This window comes from Oryzias melastigma, linkage group LG13 (genome assembly GCF_002922805.2).
Source record: "Oryzias melastigma strain HK-1 linkage group LG13, ASM292280v2, whole genome shotgun sequence".
Lineage (NCBI taxonomy): Eukaryota > Metazoa > Chordata > Actinopteri > Beloniformes > Adrianichthyidae > Oryzias > Oryzias melastigma.
In genome coordinates, this window is record NC_050524.1 from 5,382,354 (window position 1) to 5,397,836 (window position 15,483).

Consider the following 15,483-nt stretch of genomic DNA (forward strand, 5'->3'; position numbering starts at 1 on the left):
TTATAGTTTTTGAAATATTGAGCAAAATATACCCCATAGAAAATGAATAATAAAGTCTTCAAATTTCAAAATTTTAAGTAGATTAGCATCAAACTTTTAAATATATTCATGGGCTATGTTTTCATCTTTTATAGTAATTTAAATAAAAATTTTTGCTCATATTTTAGCAACATGCTAACGTTTTTGGCTGAGTTGTTATCTACTGGGGTTTTTTATAGGCTTATTTAGAGTTTAGCTTCTATTTTGACAACGTGCTAATGTTTTTGACTAATTTAGATTATGAAGGGATTTTAGTCTGTTTCAGAGTTTAGCTGGTATTTAAGCAATGTGCTAGCTTTTTTTGCTAATTTGGCATCTACTGAGGTTTTCTTATGCTAATTTGAAGTATAGCGAACATTTTAGCAATATGCTAATGTTTGTGGCTAATTTGTAATTTATTGAGGTTTTTTAGGCTAATTTAGAGTTTAGCTTTTATTTTAGCAACAGGCTAATGTTTTTGACTATTTAGTTTACTGAGGAATTTTAGGCTATTTAGGAGTTTATCTAGTACTTAATCAACAAGATAGTTTTTTTTTCTGCTAATTTGGTTTCTGCTAAGGTTTTTTGGGCTAATTTGGAGTTTGGCTCATATTTAAGCAACACACTAAATATTTTTTGCAAAATAGGAATGTATTAGTGATTGAAAGTAATCTTACTACAAAATCTTCAGAAATTTAGGTCAAATTCAGCGCTCTTTCGTAATTCTTTAACGAAATTTCCAGTCTTTAATTTAACATTTAGCAAATAGTATTTGCATTTTCAGCAAATACCTTAATCAATTCAAGTAAATTGCATCAACATTTTCAGCAAAAAGCGTCGGCATCTTTACCGACTACTTTCAGAAAAAAACATTCACAATACGATTATCGCAGGTAATGCAACTTTTCTACTTATAATTGTTTTTTTTTTTGTGCTAATTTTGAGATTTATGAAGCAATCTTTTCAGAAAAATATAAATAAACGGCTTTAAAAAAATAATTATTAACCTTTTCCATAATTTAAGGCTTAAATGGCATTAAAAAATATCAGATTTAAAATACTTTCTGGAGTTTTTTTTTTTTTTTTTAAGGAAATTGCTTCCAACCATCCACAATTTCCAGAAGGATAAAAACTCAAAATGTACTGAAATGCAGCTTCAGATTTCTACAGGCGTCTAAATATTTGGAGCAGAATCGCCTTCAGCTGCTTGAGTTATTGTTAGACTCAATGAGGAGGAAAACTCAACTTTGCCCCGGAGCAAAAAATAAAATAAAATAAAAAGCAAATTCCAACAGGAGAGACTGAGAAGTTCATGATTGCAGCGCAGAGACGCTGGAAACCCTGAAAGATGAAGCCCGTTTATGTTCATGACGGCGGGAAAATCTGTCAGTCAGACACAAACCAGCTGCTCTCTAGACATAATCTTCAGCACATGGAGCCGGCGCCACCCGCTGGTAGAGCTGCCATTCATCAACTGAACAGTTGGAGCATGGAGTGAACGTTTGGGAACGTCTAAGACAAATCCAGTTCATTCAGGGATTAAATCAATTCATGACTGTTGATTGAGTGTAAATGACAAAAAAGAACTGAATAAAAGCTAATAAAACATGAAACTGCTGCTAACTTTACCAAAAAATAGGAGTTATGTGGCAGGAAAACTACGGTGGCCCTGAAGTGCTTTAGCAAATAGAGTTCCTTTGTAGTTTTATGCTGCAAAAAAAAAAAAAAATACTAAAAGAATTTTAAAAATCTTATTTTTTTCATGTTATTGCTTTTTTTTGCTGTAAATTTGATCAAAAGGGTTTTTTTCCCTCCTCAGACGAAGATGGTCCAGCACATCAGGAAGAAGCACCCGGAGCTGGCTCAGCTGGGCAGCAGCATGACCGCCGCCGTGATCAGCTCCGCCCCTGCAGTCATCAATGCAGACGGCGCCACGGCGGAGGCTGTAGTGGTGAGAAATCCTCCTCTGATTCCCCTTTTAAAGTTTATATCTTTAATAAACACAGCAGATTATTGGCCTTTTGAACTATTAAAGAAGGTTTGAGTCCAAAATTGATGATTTTATTACAACTTTTCTTTATTATAATTCTGAAATCTTGAACTAAAATGATGTTATAAAAAATTGCTTTTCTGAAAATGGAAAATCCGGCATGGAAAACGGGTTCTGTCGGGCTGTGATAGAACTTAAGGTGCTGAATTAATTGTTTGGTGAAATTCTAATGTAAAAATTCCAAACTGTTTTCATTGGTCTGACCACAAAAAAGTTCTCAACTTCTTAATAAAATAGTTAAAAAGACTAAAATAAGGGTTGGATTATGTAATTTAGCTTCTTGCCACCTCCTTTTTTAAGTAATTCAACAATAACATAAACATAATTGGTTGAGGAATTATCCTTTAAGAATTTTTTCTATCAATACATCAGTTTGAAATCTGAAATATTGTCCCTGTTAATTTCAGTTTCAATTTGTTTGTTTTAACTTAGCATGAACCTTAATTATGTCCGACCCCTAGTGGTTACTCTGAGAATTGCACCCATTTACTTCTAGGATGAGCTTCAATCTGGAAGTTCTTGAAGTTTCTTTGCTGCTTTTGTGCTTCAGAGATTTTCTAAAATTTATGAAATTCTGCATCTCAATTGTAAAAAGATGCAAAAGTTAACAAATGTTAAAATTATTACAATTATTATTTTTAAAAAATAAGTTGTTTCAAGCATAGATCTTTGTCTTGGTTTCTTTTGTTAATTTTTCTTTGAGCGACATAAACATGCTTTTAGGTTTCTGTAGGTCAAATTTTATAGATTATAGAAAAGCAAAAATGTTCAAATTGACACATATATGACGGACTGAAGTGTTATTGATCAGATAAATTGGAAAAATGAACTGATCCTTCATTTCCTCCTTTCCTCGCAGACCACAGATTTGCTGACTCAGGCCATGACCGAGCTGTCTCAGACCCTGACCACCGACTACCGAACGGCGCAGGGGGATTACCAGAGGATCCAGTACATCCCGGTGTCGCAGGCGGGGGGCAGCCTGGCTCAGCCGCAGCACATCCAGCTGCAGGTGGTGCAGGTCGCTCCGGTAAGATGAACGCTCGGGAAAACGACCATTTCCTGTTTGAACTAAATCTAGGAAGAACAGAAAGGAAATCCTCTTTGAGTGTCACATCTCTGAGTTTCAACATTTGATTGAGATGGAAAAAGGCTGGTTTAGTTTTCTTCCCTTTCAAATGAAATCTTTATTTACAAAGTAGCAAGCCCAAAAGGAGAGGAAGCACTGGAAATAAAAAGAAAAAGCACATTTTTTAATGTGCTGATAATGAACTAAAGTAGACCCAGGATGGAGCCTTGGGGAACACCCTTAAGAAGTGTAGCTTTTGTCAAGAACGTGCTGGGTTTGGTCAGAAAGGCAACAATGAAATTTGATCAAAAATGTTTGAGAAGTCAACAAAAACATCAGCTTAGTGTTAGTTTTTGTAGGAATAGTTGTGCTTTTAAAGGAAGATTCTACAATAAATCAGAAAAAGGGAGATAATCTTCTCCAAATAAACTCCTACGTAGAGCTGGAGTTAATTTACAGCAGGGTGTCAAACTCAGTCACACAGGAGGCCAACACCCAAAACCAGCAAACACAATAAACATTTATTGAACACTCTGAAACTCCATTCTAAAACTTTAAAACTGTAACTTTTTAACATAATTATGAACTAGATATATAGCATTACCTGCGGTAATAGCAGTGTGAATGCTGTAAACTGAATTTGGCCGCTGAAGGTGAGAGCTGAAATCACTGAGGCTAGTAGCTGAAAACGCTGAAGCTGATTAGCCTAAAATAGGCTAAAAAAGAAAAACAGCTAGCATGTAGCAGAAAAATAGCTAAACTTCAAAATAGCCTAAAAAGCTGCAAAAAAGTCTAAATTAGCCAAAACAGTTGCGTGTAAATATTAGCCTAACTCTAAAACAGCCTTAAAAAATCTTTAAAAAAGCTTAAATTGGTCCAAACATTCTGATATCCAACTTTACCTCCTAAAGTAGATTTACCAACAAATAGGAGCGTCTTTGTTCTTCCTTAAAAAAAGTCTGCATTTTTCTTAAGAAGCTCTGATTTCTGCTCAGGTTTTGTCCGATTTTCCAGTGATGAAGTTCCTCTTCCTCTCTGTGTTGCATTTCTTTCCCAGGCTTCCTCCCCTCATTCCCAGGCCCCCACGGTGGATGTGAGCCAGCTGCACGACCCCCACGGCTACAGCCAGCAGCCCATCCAGCTGCAGCACGTCCAGGTGTCGGAGGCCTCGGGCACCGGCCAAGCCGCCGCCCAGGTAAAACGCCTGCGTCAGTCTGAACACATGCCGGTTCAGTCCAGGGGTTTAACCTTCGGAAAGTGTTTCTCAGATTACGCTGAGGTTTCAAGGTTACTCTTGCTCCTCTGAAGGGCGCCAGCCGGCCGCTCAGCCCCACCTCCCAGCAGCCGAGCCAGGAGCTGACCCCCGTCACCTTAGCCCAGAGTCAGAGCAGCAGCCAGCAGCCGGGGACGGTGCAGCACACCTACATACCTGGAAACTGGAACTACCGAGGCTACCGTGAGTCCCCGCCTCCTGTTTGTTTGTTTGTTTGTTGATTACACTCGAGAGTCACGTCGACTGTTTGCTCCTCCAGCGTCAGAGATCCAGATGATGACTCTACCTCATGCACAGTACGTCATAGCTGAAGCCAGCACCCCCGTGTCTGGAGGAGGGAGCAGCCAGGTCAAAACGGTGAGAAAATACCGGCACGCACCTCCTTATACACCTCCTCATTGCTCCTCCTTATCCACCTCCTCATTGCTCCTCCTTATACACCTGCTTATACACCACCTCATTGCTCCTCCTTATACACCTCCTCATTAAACCTCCTTATCCACCTCCTCATTACACCTCCTTGTACACCTCCTCATTGCTCCTCCTTATCCACCTCCTCATTACACCTCCTTATCCACCTTCTTATCCACCTCCTCATTACACCTCCTTATACACCTCCTTATCCACCTCCTCATTACACCTCCTTATCCACCTCCTCATTGCTCCTCCTTATACACCTGCTTATACACCACCTCATTGCTCCTCCTTATACACCTCCTCATTACACCTGCTTATACACCTCCTCATTACACCTCCTTATACACCTCCTCATTACACCTCCTTATCCACCTCCTCATTACACCTCCTTATACACCTCCTCATTACACCTGCTTATCCACCTCCTCATTACACCTCCTTATACACCTGCTTATCTACCTCCTTATCCACCTCCTTATACACCTGCTTATCCACCTCCTTATCCACATACTCATGCACATATTCATGTAGAGGTAGAGTTGCAGGCGGATGAGGGATGTCTTGAAAAAAAAAAGCCGGATGGTGAATCACATGTATGGTTCAGAATCGCTGGTTAACATGTCGCTGTGGGTCTAAAGTTAGAACTGGAGGGGCCCGAGGACGCTGCCTTGTGGAACTCCTGAACTAACGAGCAGTGAAGAGGAGATGCAGCAGTTTACTGTTAGGAAATCTCGACCTATGAAGGCATTTGAACTTCTCCCTCATGGTTAATATCTGGCCAGCAGGGTGGCTGTGGATCAGTGGACTGAGCAGATGTTTGGTGTTCGAACCCCCTCAAAGCCTTCAGTTAAAAGAAGCTAGTACCTTCTAATGTTGACGTCATCTCCTGTTTTCCCTGCAGACACACTACGTCATATCCGAGGGTCAGAGTGATCTAGAGACTAAACAAGCCGCTCCTCAGAGCTCCGCCCAGAACGAACACCTGGAGCAGCAGCCGGTGACGCAGCAGTACATCATCACCACAACCACCAACGGCAGCGGGACCGGAGAGGTCCACATCACCAAACCCTGAGGCACCCCGCCCAGCCTCCTGAGCACCTTCCGCTCACGAGGGCGTGGATCTGCACGCGGAGGCGGGACCGGCCCAACCGAGCTGCTAGAACTTTAACAGAAAATGTGAAGTTTTTATTATTATATGAAAATAATGATGAAGAAAAAAGTAGTTTTAAATAAAACACTGGAAGGCAGAGCTGGACAGTAGCTTGCTTTCTTCTCAGTAAACTTGAATTTTGAAGCTGCTTACTAACATCTTGGGAATAAATGTTGAATTATCCGCATATCCGTTACGTCACAGACATGTATTCAAGTGTTATTTGGAAGGACAGAGAAATCCATAATGAAACGTTGGTTCATACATCTGATGATGACATGTTCTCTGTGCAGAATTGTTTTATGAGATGTGATTCAGAATCGTCTATTTTAATATCTGAATCTTTGTCACTTGATGTTTTTGTAGTAAAATCTGAAAAAAAAAATCTGTTTTTGTGTCACGCTTTCTCCAAACCACAAAGCACAGGTGGACAGGACTCCATGAGGTGGAGGTCTATGGTTCCCTTCTGAATCCGACAGATTCTCCTCTTCAGTGTTCTGGATCAGATCTTACCATAAAGGTTGAAGTGTGATCCTGCTGCAAGTTTCTGTTGCCCAACTCTACCTAACAAGCTCTTTTGGTAATTTAGGAAATATTTAAGTGGTTTAAAAAAAACAAATTAAATATCACCTTGTTTTAAATAAACACAAACATGGACAAATGACCTATATTTCACTGTATCGATGTTTTCTTACAAGGTGTCCAGAATGCATTTATGCTTCACCTTTTGACCCTAGAGGGCAGCAGAGAGTAAAAAAATCCATAAATACTTTCCACATATTTGTCTATGAATCACTCTTTTTCTGAGCTGCTCTTTTGTTTTCTCTTGGACACGTGAAAACCCAAAGGGATCTCTGCTCTGACTGTTGGGCGGGGCAGGGAGTCAAACACATTCCTGTCTTTCAGGAATGTTGAAAAAGTGAAAAAGCTTTCCAGCCGGACCTGTCCGACCAGCCGTCCTCAGGTCGAGCTCACTCTGAGCTGAGGAGACGCAGAGGAGCTCCTCTTCATCCGGGCAGCATGTGGGAGCTCCTGTCATGAGTTTAACGGCGGCTCCCCTCGTCTCAGGGCGGGAAGGTGGAATGTGGGCAGAGACAGAGCAGGTAAGACCTCATTTAGTTCTGGTTCTGCTGGAACTTCACCCCAAAAGTGATGAAGGTTTCCTGCTCTGTCAGTCTGGACGTCGCGACAGGATTCACACTTCACCTCCGAGACCTTCAAACTTCAGATGAATCAAACCCAGCAGACAGCTGGCTGTGTGCGGACGCTGCCCCCCTGGTTCAGTTTGGCTCCAGCAGGTGTCATGTGGTGGATCTTCCAGCTGGAGGTGCTGCTTCACTCCTCCGGGTCCCGGGTGGAGGTGTGGTCCAGGCTGCTGTTGGCGGGCCTGCTGTGCGTGGTTCTGGCGGTCTCTTTGTGGGCCCTCAGGCGCCGCCTGGGGCCACGGCGGAACCAGGTGAGTTCAGAACTTCACGACCCGGCTCAGCTTTGGACGGATTCTCATGTGGTTCTCCTTCATTTCAGGAGGAACCAGAATCCAAACAGCATCAGGAAGCTGTTTATAAAAGCAAGAATAACCACTTTGTTTGGTGAGGTCAAACTACCTTTTAGTCCTTCAAAGAAAAGTCATTTAGAATGTTAAAAAATGAGTTTCTGTTCCTCCAGGACGTCCCAAAGCAGAACCACAGAACTCCAGGTTCCCGTTTCTGTGGCTCTGGCCGACTCAGTGCTCCTCTGTGTCCTTCAGGAGCCCCTCCAGGACCCCAGTGTGGCGCACATCGAGGCCCTCCTCTCCAGGTTAGAGGTACGTCGCTTCCACCAATCCTGTGGAGCGCCTCAGGGTTCCGTTCTTGGACTTTTGCCGTTCAATGTGTTTATGGTTCTCCAGAATTAGATCATCCACACTGTTGGTGCTTCATAAGCAGTCGGTTTCACTCCACCACCACAGTCCTACAGACTTTCTCAGAGCATCTGCAACTCCAGTCGGATTTCTACAACAATTAAAACTAAAAGTCAATTTAGGATTTGTTTCGTTTTTCACTCCAATGATCTCAAATGTCAAAATAGCAAAAGCAATTGCAGTTCTACACAAAGTAAAAAGGTTCTTAGACAATAATTCCCTACATGTATTACTCAATTCTTTGATTATGCAATACCTGAACTATTTTATAGAAATTTGAGGAACAACTTCGAAAACATTTACTAATAAAATGTACATGTTACAAAAAAACAAGAATTATCCCAAAAAGTAATTATAGGGGTTTGTTTAATCCATTATTTACTAAATTAAAATAATACAAATTTTAGGTATAGAGTTAATATGAAAGGCCTTCCTCCTAATTTTGTGAAAAGAAAAAGCAAATTTAATCTAAAAGTGAATAAAATATTTATTAAACTAAAACATAGAATACTTCTTAAGGAGCGATGTGTATCAATATATGGAGTAAATAAATGGAATAAACTGAGCACAGAAATTAAAAATGCTACAACAACATCAAGTTTCAAAAACTACATTAAAAACAGTAGAATCAGTGACTACAAATCTATCTAGTAAAAATAAAAATGGAATAGAAATAGAATACTTTTTAACCCAAACAGTGACTCTGAGAGTTTTCCAATGTTTCAATGTCCGTTGTTGCATATATGGCAAATCAAAAACCTTCAACCTTGAATCTCTAATGAACTCCTGCCGCTCTGCAGAAACTATGTCCTAGAAAAAAAATTTGATCTGAGCTGAAAATCATAATTTAAGGTCCACTGGGAAACTTTCACAATAAATCAAAACATGATTTGAGTGGGACTTGAAGATCTTCGTGTTTCACATTTTTAATCCTTGTGAATAAAGACAGATTGAAAAGGAAAAGTTCTGCAGGTAAACTGTTAGGAATGTTCAGGTGATCTAGCCAGCGGGGATGCATCCGGTCTCTGCCTCCTGATGTGCATAGAGAACTGTAAACCATCAGACTCCCGTTCTCTTCTTCAGGCCGTGGCTCGGTCTCTGCAGAACTCCAGCACCGGATCAGAACCAAAACCAGAGGAGGACGGCGTGCTGTCAGACAAAGTGAAACTGACCTCCAGCTACCTGCAGGAAAGGTGAGGCTCCACCTCCACCCCCCAGAAACCGTAAAACAATGCAGCTGGATGGGTTCTGTTCAGTCACACCTGTTGCCCCCCCCCCCTGCAGGATTGGGTCTCTGCACGCTCTCGTCCAGGTGCAGGCGGGTTTTGAAGCCAGCGTGGAGGACGTGCTGCAGGGCCTGGACGGCCTCTGGAAGCAGCTGGAGGAGCTGCACACGGGGGTCACGCTGTCCAAACGGGAGGGCCAGGGTCACAAGGATTTGGCTTCAGCGCAGACTGAGGCGGAGGTGAGTCCGCCCGCACACACCCGGCACTTCCAATGACAGTTTCTGTCTGGAAACTGAAACACTCACACACAGTAGAAACATTAAAAGTCCCCCCGTAATCATCTTTGGATTTTCTGTAAGTGTTCCCAGTGCTGTTTTGATTATGATTTTACAGTTTTTAGCCAAAAACTTGTGTCGTTATCTGGGACATAGTTTCTGCAGAGCGGCAGGGGTTCATTAGAAATTCACCTTTGAGTTGTGGGTGTAACTGTTGGTGCACAGTAACTCCGCCCACTTTTCAGACATGATGTGGCCCCACGTCATAAGGTCACCCACCTGGTGGTAGCTTGGGGTTGCCATAGCAACTGCAGGGTTTGCCAAAGCAACCGCTTAGCGACCGATAGGCTGACATTTTTTCGGGAATCCCACCTGTGTTGTGGTAGCACTGTCTTGTGTTGCTCCGCTTCAAATTGTTTACAAAGCAGCTTCTACTCCACATTGAGAGGAGCCAGTTGAGGTGGACCGGGTATCTGGTCCGGATACCTCCTGGACTCCTCCTGGACTCCTCCTGGAGAACAAAAGAAAAACTCAGAAATACAATGTTGAGCTCAACTTTCCTATTAAATGTCATTAGAAAACTGCAACAAGAACAAGATAAACACACCAAAAACTCAAACCAAAGAGGTGACTGTGATCCTTAAGGCAACAAAACCTGCCTCCAACGACCAGTTTATAAGAAAGTCAATACTCTTGTAGGAAGCCAAAATGAAGCCAAAACTGAAACTTTTTAAAAGTTACAGCTCACATTTCTTTGAACTTGTCATTTCTAGAACCTAAGAAGACAGAAAAGAGCTGAAGGCCTCTTGTGTTTGACAGATTTTACTGTTACAATTGGGAGTTGTGCACCTTTGAACGCACCGGGTGTATATTTGCACAAACTACTTTTGTATTTAAGGCTAAAATGTATCTATAGTTTAAAAATGTTGGACCTGCCGATCACTTTAGCTCGTGGAAAATGGAACATTAAAATCTAAAGAGATGAAACTTAATAGAGACTTTCTGGTTTGTCGATCTGGAGGAGCCTTCGGCCATCAGCAGCCGTGTTAGGCTCTGGCACCCCCGCGACCCCGACAGGGACAAAGCGGTCAGGAGGATGAATGAATGATCTGGAGGAAAGTGGAGAAAAGATGATCGAAGAGTGAGATCAGACTAAAAGAGGAAAGAGAAAACATAAATAACAGTCCAGGCCGAATTGAATCTGAAAGCTGTGTGCTCAGAAATGAAGGAAGGAACAGCCAATATAAGTGGAGATGGACTGCAGGTGCAGCAGGAGCTCCTGTCAGTAATCCAGCAGAGGGCGGCAATGACAGAAGACACCAGAAGGGGGCGGCAGAGGAACACAGATCTGCCAAACCAGGACATGAGAAAGGTTTCATTGGACAAAAAAGAAAATTACTCATTTATTTATGTAAAGGGGGGGATTTTCTGTTTTGTTTTTTTCTCTCTCTCTCTCTTTTTTTTTAGAAAATTTTTATTTACTTCTTTTATTTTGAAACAAAACCATAAAAACGAATGAAAGAAGACAAACAAAATGTGATAGAAACATTTATTTTACTCCTAAAAGTTTATATCCTTAAAGTTTAAGAGAAAAAAATAATAATTTCAAAGTTTTGCCCTTAAGGCAGAATTTTTTCATTTCTGTACTCACCAAAGCTCTTGTTTTTCTTAAATGATTTATGTTTTCTGCTTTTCATATTTGTAACAATTTAATTCAAAAAAATCCTCTAATTTCATGAAATATTTTGTAATACTTTAAATCCAATTTGTGCATGTTCTAACCTCCCAAAAAATCTTTAAAGCTAAAAACAAGTGTATTTTTAAACATTTTAAAAAGATTCTTACATTTTTCAGAACAAATTAATTTGGGATTTTTAAAGTTAATTTGTCTTAAAATTAATTAGACCATTTTTTTGTTCAATTCAGGTGGGGGCAATCGACAGCAGCCAAAATCTACAAATAAAAAATATAAATAATAGTTACAAAGTACAAAAATGTGAAATAAAAAAAAGGAACAGCCAGCTGCCAAATTGGACCCGGTGGGTTCTCCGGGTCGAACTTTGTTCATTGTTGTTTCTGCTCTTCTGCACAGACTCTGTTTGCGGTTCTGAATCACTACAAGAACCAGCTTGGTTCATGCGAGGTCCAGCTGAAGGAGAGCACGCAGCTGCTGCAGGTCAGCCCCCCTCCGAGCCGTCAGAACCATCTCTGACCCGGCCCGTCTGAACCTCTCTGTTCTCCTGCGCAGGAGCTGACCTGGAGCCACACCCACATCTGCAACAAGGTGAACAGCAGCAGCGAGTCGGTCTGGCCCGAGCTCCTCCTGCAGGCCAACATCGAGCAGGTAAGCTCCTCCCACAGAACAAAGCAGAAACCCGGTCGGGTTCTGACTGGGTCTCTGTCTGCAGTTTGACAAAGTGCAGGAGAGCTTCACCTGCCTGGAGCAGCAGACCTCCACCTTCCAGGCCCACCTGGAGGGGCTCGGGAAAAGACATCCGGAGCTGATCTCTGCTGCTGGTCCGAGTTCAGCGACTCGTCGGGACAGCGAGGAGTCGGCGGAGCGCTCCAACGCCGGGGGGTCGGGAAAGAGCTCCTCCCTCCTGCTGTGTGGGAAGGCCAGCCGGCCCCTCCCCTCCCCGTTTGGACGTCTGCGCAAAAACGCAAAGAAAAAGTGATGCTGGTGTCTGTGCATCCAGAAGATTCTGCAGATGTTGATCATCTGACACGACCGTTGCTGCCTTTATGTTGTTTCCTGCCTGCAGCTTGATGCTGATTCATTTTTTAAGAAACTATTGTTTTAAGGGCGGAACAGTGGGGCCTCAAAGTGGGAGAGGTTCAAATCCTGCTTGGGTTCTTTGTGTGTAAAGTTTTTTTCAGGATGTCAGTTGCTGGGATAGGCTCCAGCAACGCTGTGACTCCATTAGGGAACGAGGTTTAGAAAATGGATGGTAACACAAGAGGGCGCACTTCCCCCACCTATGACCCGAGCTCATGTCTGGAGATGCCAGAAAGTTCACATCAGAAAGAGAAAAACTGAAATCACCAAACATGTCAAAATGTCTTTTTGTTCATTTTCATAAACATGGTAAATTATTCAACGATCTTATTTATGCATAAAGATGAAAAAATCCTCATGTCTGCTTGTTTTGTAAAGCGTTTCCCTCAGTCTGCGTCAGACTGAGGGAGCCTGACCCTGAGCTCACACCGCTAGCGTTACAGCTCTGATGCGAGCGCAGCAGTCTTTACGTAACTGTAAAGGTGAGAGAGGAAATCCCGCGTCTGCTGTCAGGCCTCTGCGGCGCTGCAAATCCGTTTTGTTTGGTTCAAAATTTTGCCGGACGACGCAGCTGAACCGCAGCAAATAAAGGGGGGATTAGCGTGAACGTATGTGAGTTTGGAGTTTTGTGAGTTCGGCAGCAGATCCTATAGCTGCAGCCAACCTGTAGCTAATATGAGCCATCGGCTGTAACTAGAACACTCCCACAATGCACCTGAACTGTAACGCTAGCCGTGTGAGCCCGGGGAAAGCGTCTGCGTCAGATTAAGCGTCTGCATCAGACTGAGCATCTGCAGCAGACTGAGGCTTCAAAGCTGGGACTCTCAATTCAGGGCAAAGCGGGGGGAGTGAAAGACAAGGAAAGGTCGCTGGAGGTCAACACCGGAAGCCTTTCTCTTATTACTAAAAACTGAGCAGCCCTCTGGACCTTTCAGAGAGAGGCGAATGTCTTTGATCCGTATTCAATTATCCGGCTGCAACACATCCAAGGGAGATTCCAGGCCGGCCTCTAGGAAAGCTGGGAGTCGGGTCGGTACAGTATCTGGGCCTCAAGACGGCGAGGAGGTGATGGAGGGAGGTAGGGCCTGCGAGGAATGCAGCTGCAGGATCAGAGCTGTCACAACAAAGACACAAGCGCAGCGGGCTGGAGGGTTCTGGAGGAGAGTTACGGCGATGAGTCATGCAAAGAAAACAGCAAACATGCACGTGGGCTCCGGGATCGGATGACCTCTGCTCTCTGTGCACGAGCAAATGAAATTATTTGTTTAGCTACAGCGAAACGCCGATGGCCGGCTTCCTCGAGAGGTTCTCCCAAAGCGAGCTCAAGTGTGTGTTATCTGAGAAAATACGGCTGGTGGCAGAGGTCAATCCCTCGCCTGATCCTGACAATTACTGCGGATCAGGTTTCAGCGGCGTGCGTTTCTGCTGATCCGTCTTCTGAAAAACAGGAATAAAAAAATAACCTTACGAGGTTCTGAAATCAAAGACTCATTTGAAAACACCCCCGACTTCCTGCTGCAGCTCCAGCGAGTCCAAAGGAGTGTCAACCAGATGAAACATCCACACTGGAGATGGAGCTGTGAAGAATGACAGCAGCTGATTTACGCAGCATGAGAGAGCAGATGGTTTGGATCCACTCCCAAATGAATGTCAGGGACTTTTTCCGCCGTCAAGCTGCACATGTGCTGCATCCACTCGATGGGATCATTCTGCTGCATGTGTGAAGCTTTAATGAGTCCCTCAGACCTCGAAGACAAACGGAGCTCCATCAAAATGACGTTGAATCAAGATTTTGTTTGATAACACTGTCCTCAGGTGAGAATTGTCTTTGTTTTGCTTCTGAGTCAACAAAAATGAACAAAAAACATTTTTTTGCTGTATTTGGCAGAATGTTTGACAGTAAAATGAGTAAAATCACACAAGAGAACCTTTACTCTAAAGGATTGACGGATTTCTGCAGAAACCAACATTGTTTCATGCTAACAGCCCCCCACACAAATCAAAGCTGTAATTCTGAGGTGTGGACTCCAGTCACATGACTCCAGTCACATGACTCCGGTCACATGACTCTGGTCCCATGACTCCATTCACATGACTCCGGTCACATGACATCGGTCACATGACTTCAGTCACATGACTCTGGTCACATGACTTCGGTCACATGACTCCGGTCACATGACTCCATTCACATAACTCCGGTCACATGACTTCGGTCACATGACTCCGGTCACATGACTTCAGTCACATGACTCCGGTCACATGACTCCATTCACATGACTCCGGTCACATGACTTCGGTCACATGGCTCCGGTCACATGACACCGGTCACATGACTCCATTCACATGACTCCGGTCACATGACTCTGGTCACATGACTCTGGTCACATGACTTCGGTCACATGACTCCGGTCACATGACTCTGGTCACATGACTCCGGTCACATGACTTCGGTCACATGACTCCATTCACATGACTCTGGTCACATGACTCCATTCACATGACTCCGGTCACATGACTTTAAAATTAATAACTCGTGACTTCACTTGTACTTTAAAATCAATAACCTAGGACTTGACTTGGACTTTCACATCAATAACTTGTGACCTGAATTCGACTTTGACATCAATGACTCGTGACTTGTCTTGGACTTTGACATCAATACTCTGGACTTGACTTGGTCTTTATCACCAGTGACTCATGCCTTGACTTGGATTTATCCCTCTGACTCAGAAGGACTTCCTGTTTTCCCTAAAATCTAAAGATTTAAACATATATTACCATAAACCGCACCACTCTCTTGACTCTTGAGGCCACATAAAGACCGTTGAGTTCTCAATCAGAGACGTTAGCTTATCAGCTAACCGCTAACTGGAGTTAAATGAATAACGGATAGTAAACTCTCTGTTAGCATTTTGTTGTGCGGGTGAGCGGGCCGACATCTCATGGTAATCAGTGGGACCACGTGTGATTTAGACATTTATACAGCCCAGGTGCACTAGTTACTATGTATTAAAAAAAATTACTTCAATTTTTTAAATTAAATGTCTCTTTAGGGGCTCCATACCAAGGCAATAAGCAGCAGAAAAAAATACTTTTTTGGAATATTTTCTTGGTGGGTAGTTAAAGGGTTAAAGCTGAGTCTGCAGGATTATCCCAGTGAAAAAGTACTTTTTGATGATGAGTTTCTCCAAATGGCAAAAAAACTATGCCCACATTCTCACCATCTAGTATTTATTTTATGTTTTTAATTGAATAAGTTTGATTTGCTTATCTTAGTTTTTAACAAGCATTTTCATTTTGTGCTGACACCTTAAAATTTGAGCTATTTA

At 42.7% G+C, this 15,483-nt stretch overlaps 2 protein-coding genes across 9 annotated transcripts in view; both read left to right on the plus strand.

The window, feature by feature from the left end:
- The window catches only part of prdm10 (PR domain containing 10), a 71,194-nt gene extending 65,006 nt beyond the window's left edge, over positions 1–6,188 (plus strand). For 5 of the 7 annotated variants that reach the window (XM_024276411.2, XM_036215007.1, XM_036215005.1 and 2 more), the window contains 6 exons: positions 1,838–1,969; positions 2,928–3,098; positions 4,195–4,332; positions 4,446–4,593; positions 4,670–4,767; positions 5,729–5,899. In XM_024276411.2, the coding sequence (XP_024132179.1) occupies positions 1,838–1,969; positions 2,928–3,098; positions 4,195–4,332; positions 4,446–4,593; positions 4,670–4,767; positions 5,729–5,899 (858 nt within the window). Of the gene's footprint in view, positions 1–1,837; positions 1,970–2,927; positions 3,099–4,194; positions 4,333–4,405; positions 4,594–4,669; positions 4,768–5,728 lie in introns of all 7 variants that reach the window. The other 2 variants (XM_024276409.2, XM_024276410.2) reach the window with 2 other exon arrangements.
- A 714-nt stretch (positions 6,189–6,902) lies between these two features.
- On the plus strand, positions 6,903–12,508 carry si:ch211-151h10.2 (uncharacterized protein LOC567699 homolog). 2 transcript variants are annotated; one of them, XM_024278025.2, is made up of 9 exons: positions 6,903–7,080; positions 7,170–7,433; positions 7,502–7,566; positions 7,643–7,781; positions 8,961–9,070; positions 9,162–9,342; positions 11,471–11,554; positions 11,627–11,722; positions 11,787–12,508. In XM_024278025.2, the coding sequence occupies exons 1-9, from the start codon at positions 7,015–7,017 to the stop codon at positions 12,051–12,053; spliced, it is 1,272 nt and encodes a 423-aa protein (XP_024133793.2). In that variant the 5' UTR covers positions 6,903–7,014; the 3' UTR covers positions 12,054–12,508. The 2 variants fall into 2 exon arrangements, with proteins under 2 accessions (XP_024133793.2, XP_036070597.1); XM_036214704.1 differs by having other exon boundaries at positions 6,904–7,080; positions 7,153–7,433.
- Positions 12,509–15,483: the final 2,975 nt, after the last annotated feature.

Coding starts and splice junctions, on each gene's coding strand:
- si:ch211-151h10.2 (XM_024278025.2), top strand. CDS start 7,015: ATGAGTTTAACGGCGGCTCCCCTCGTCTCAGGGCGGGAAGGTGGAATG. Junction 7,434..7,501: donor TGGGGCCACGGCGGAACCAG/GTGAGTTCAGAA, acceptor CCTTCATTTCAG/GAGGAACCAGAATCCAAACA. Junction 9,343..11,470: donor CAGCGCAGACTGAGGCGGAG/GTGAGTCCGCCC, acceptor TCTTCTGCACAG/ACTCTGTTTGCGGTTCTGAA.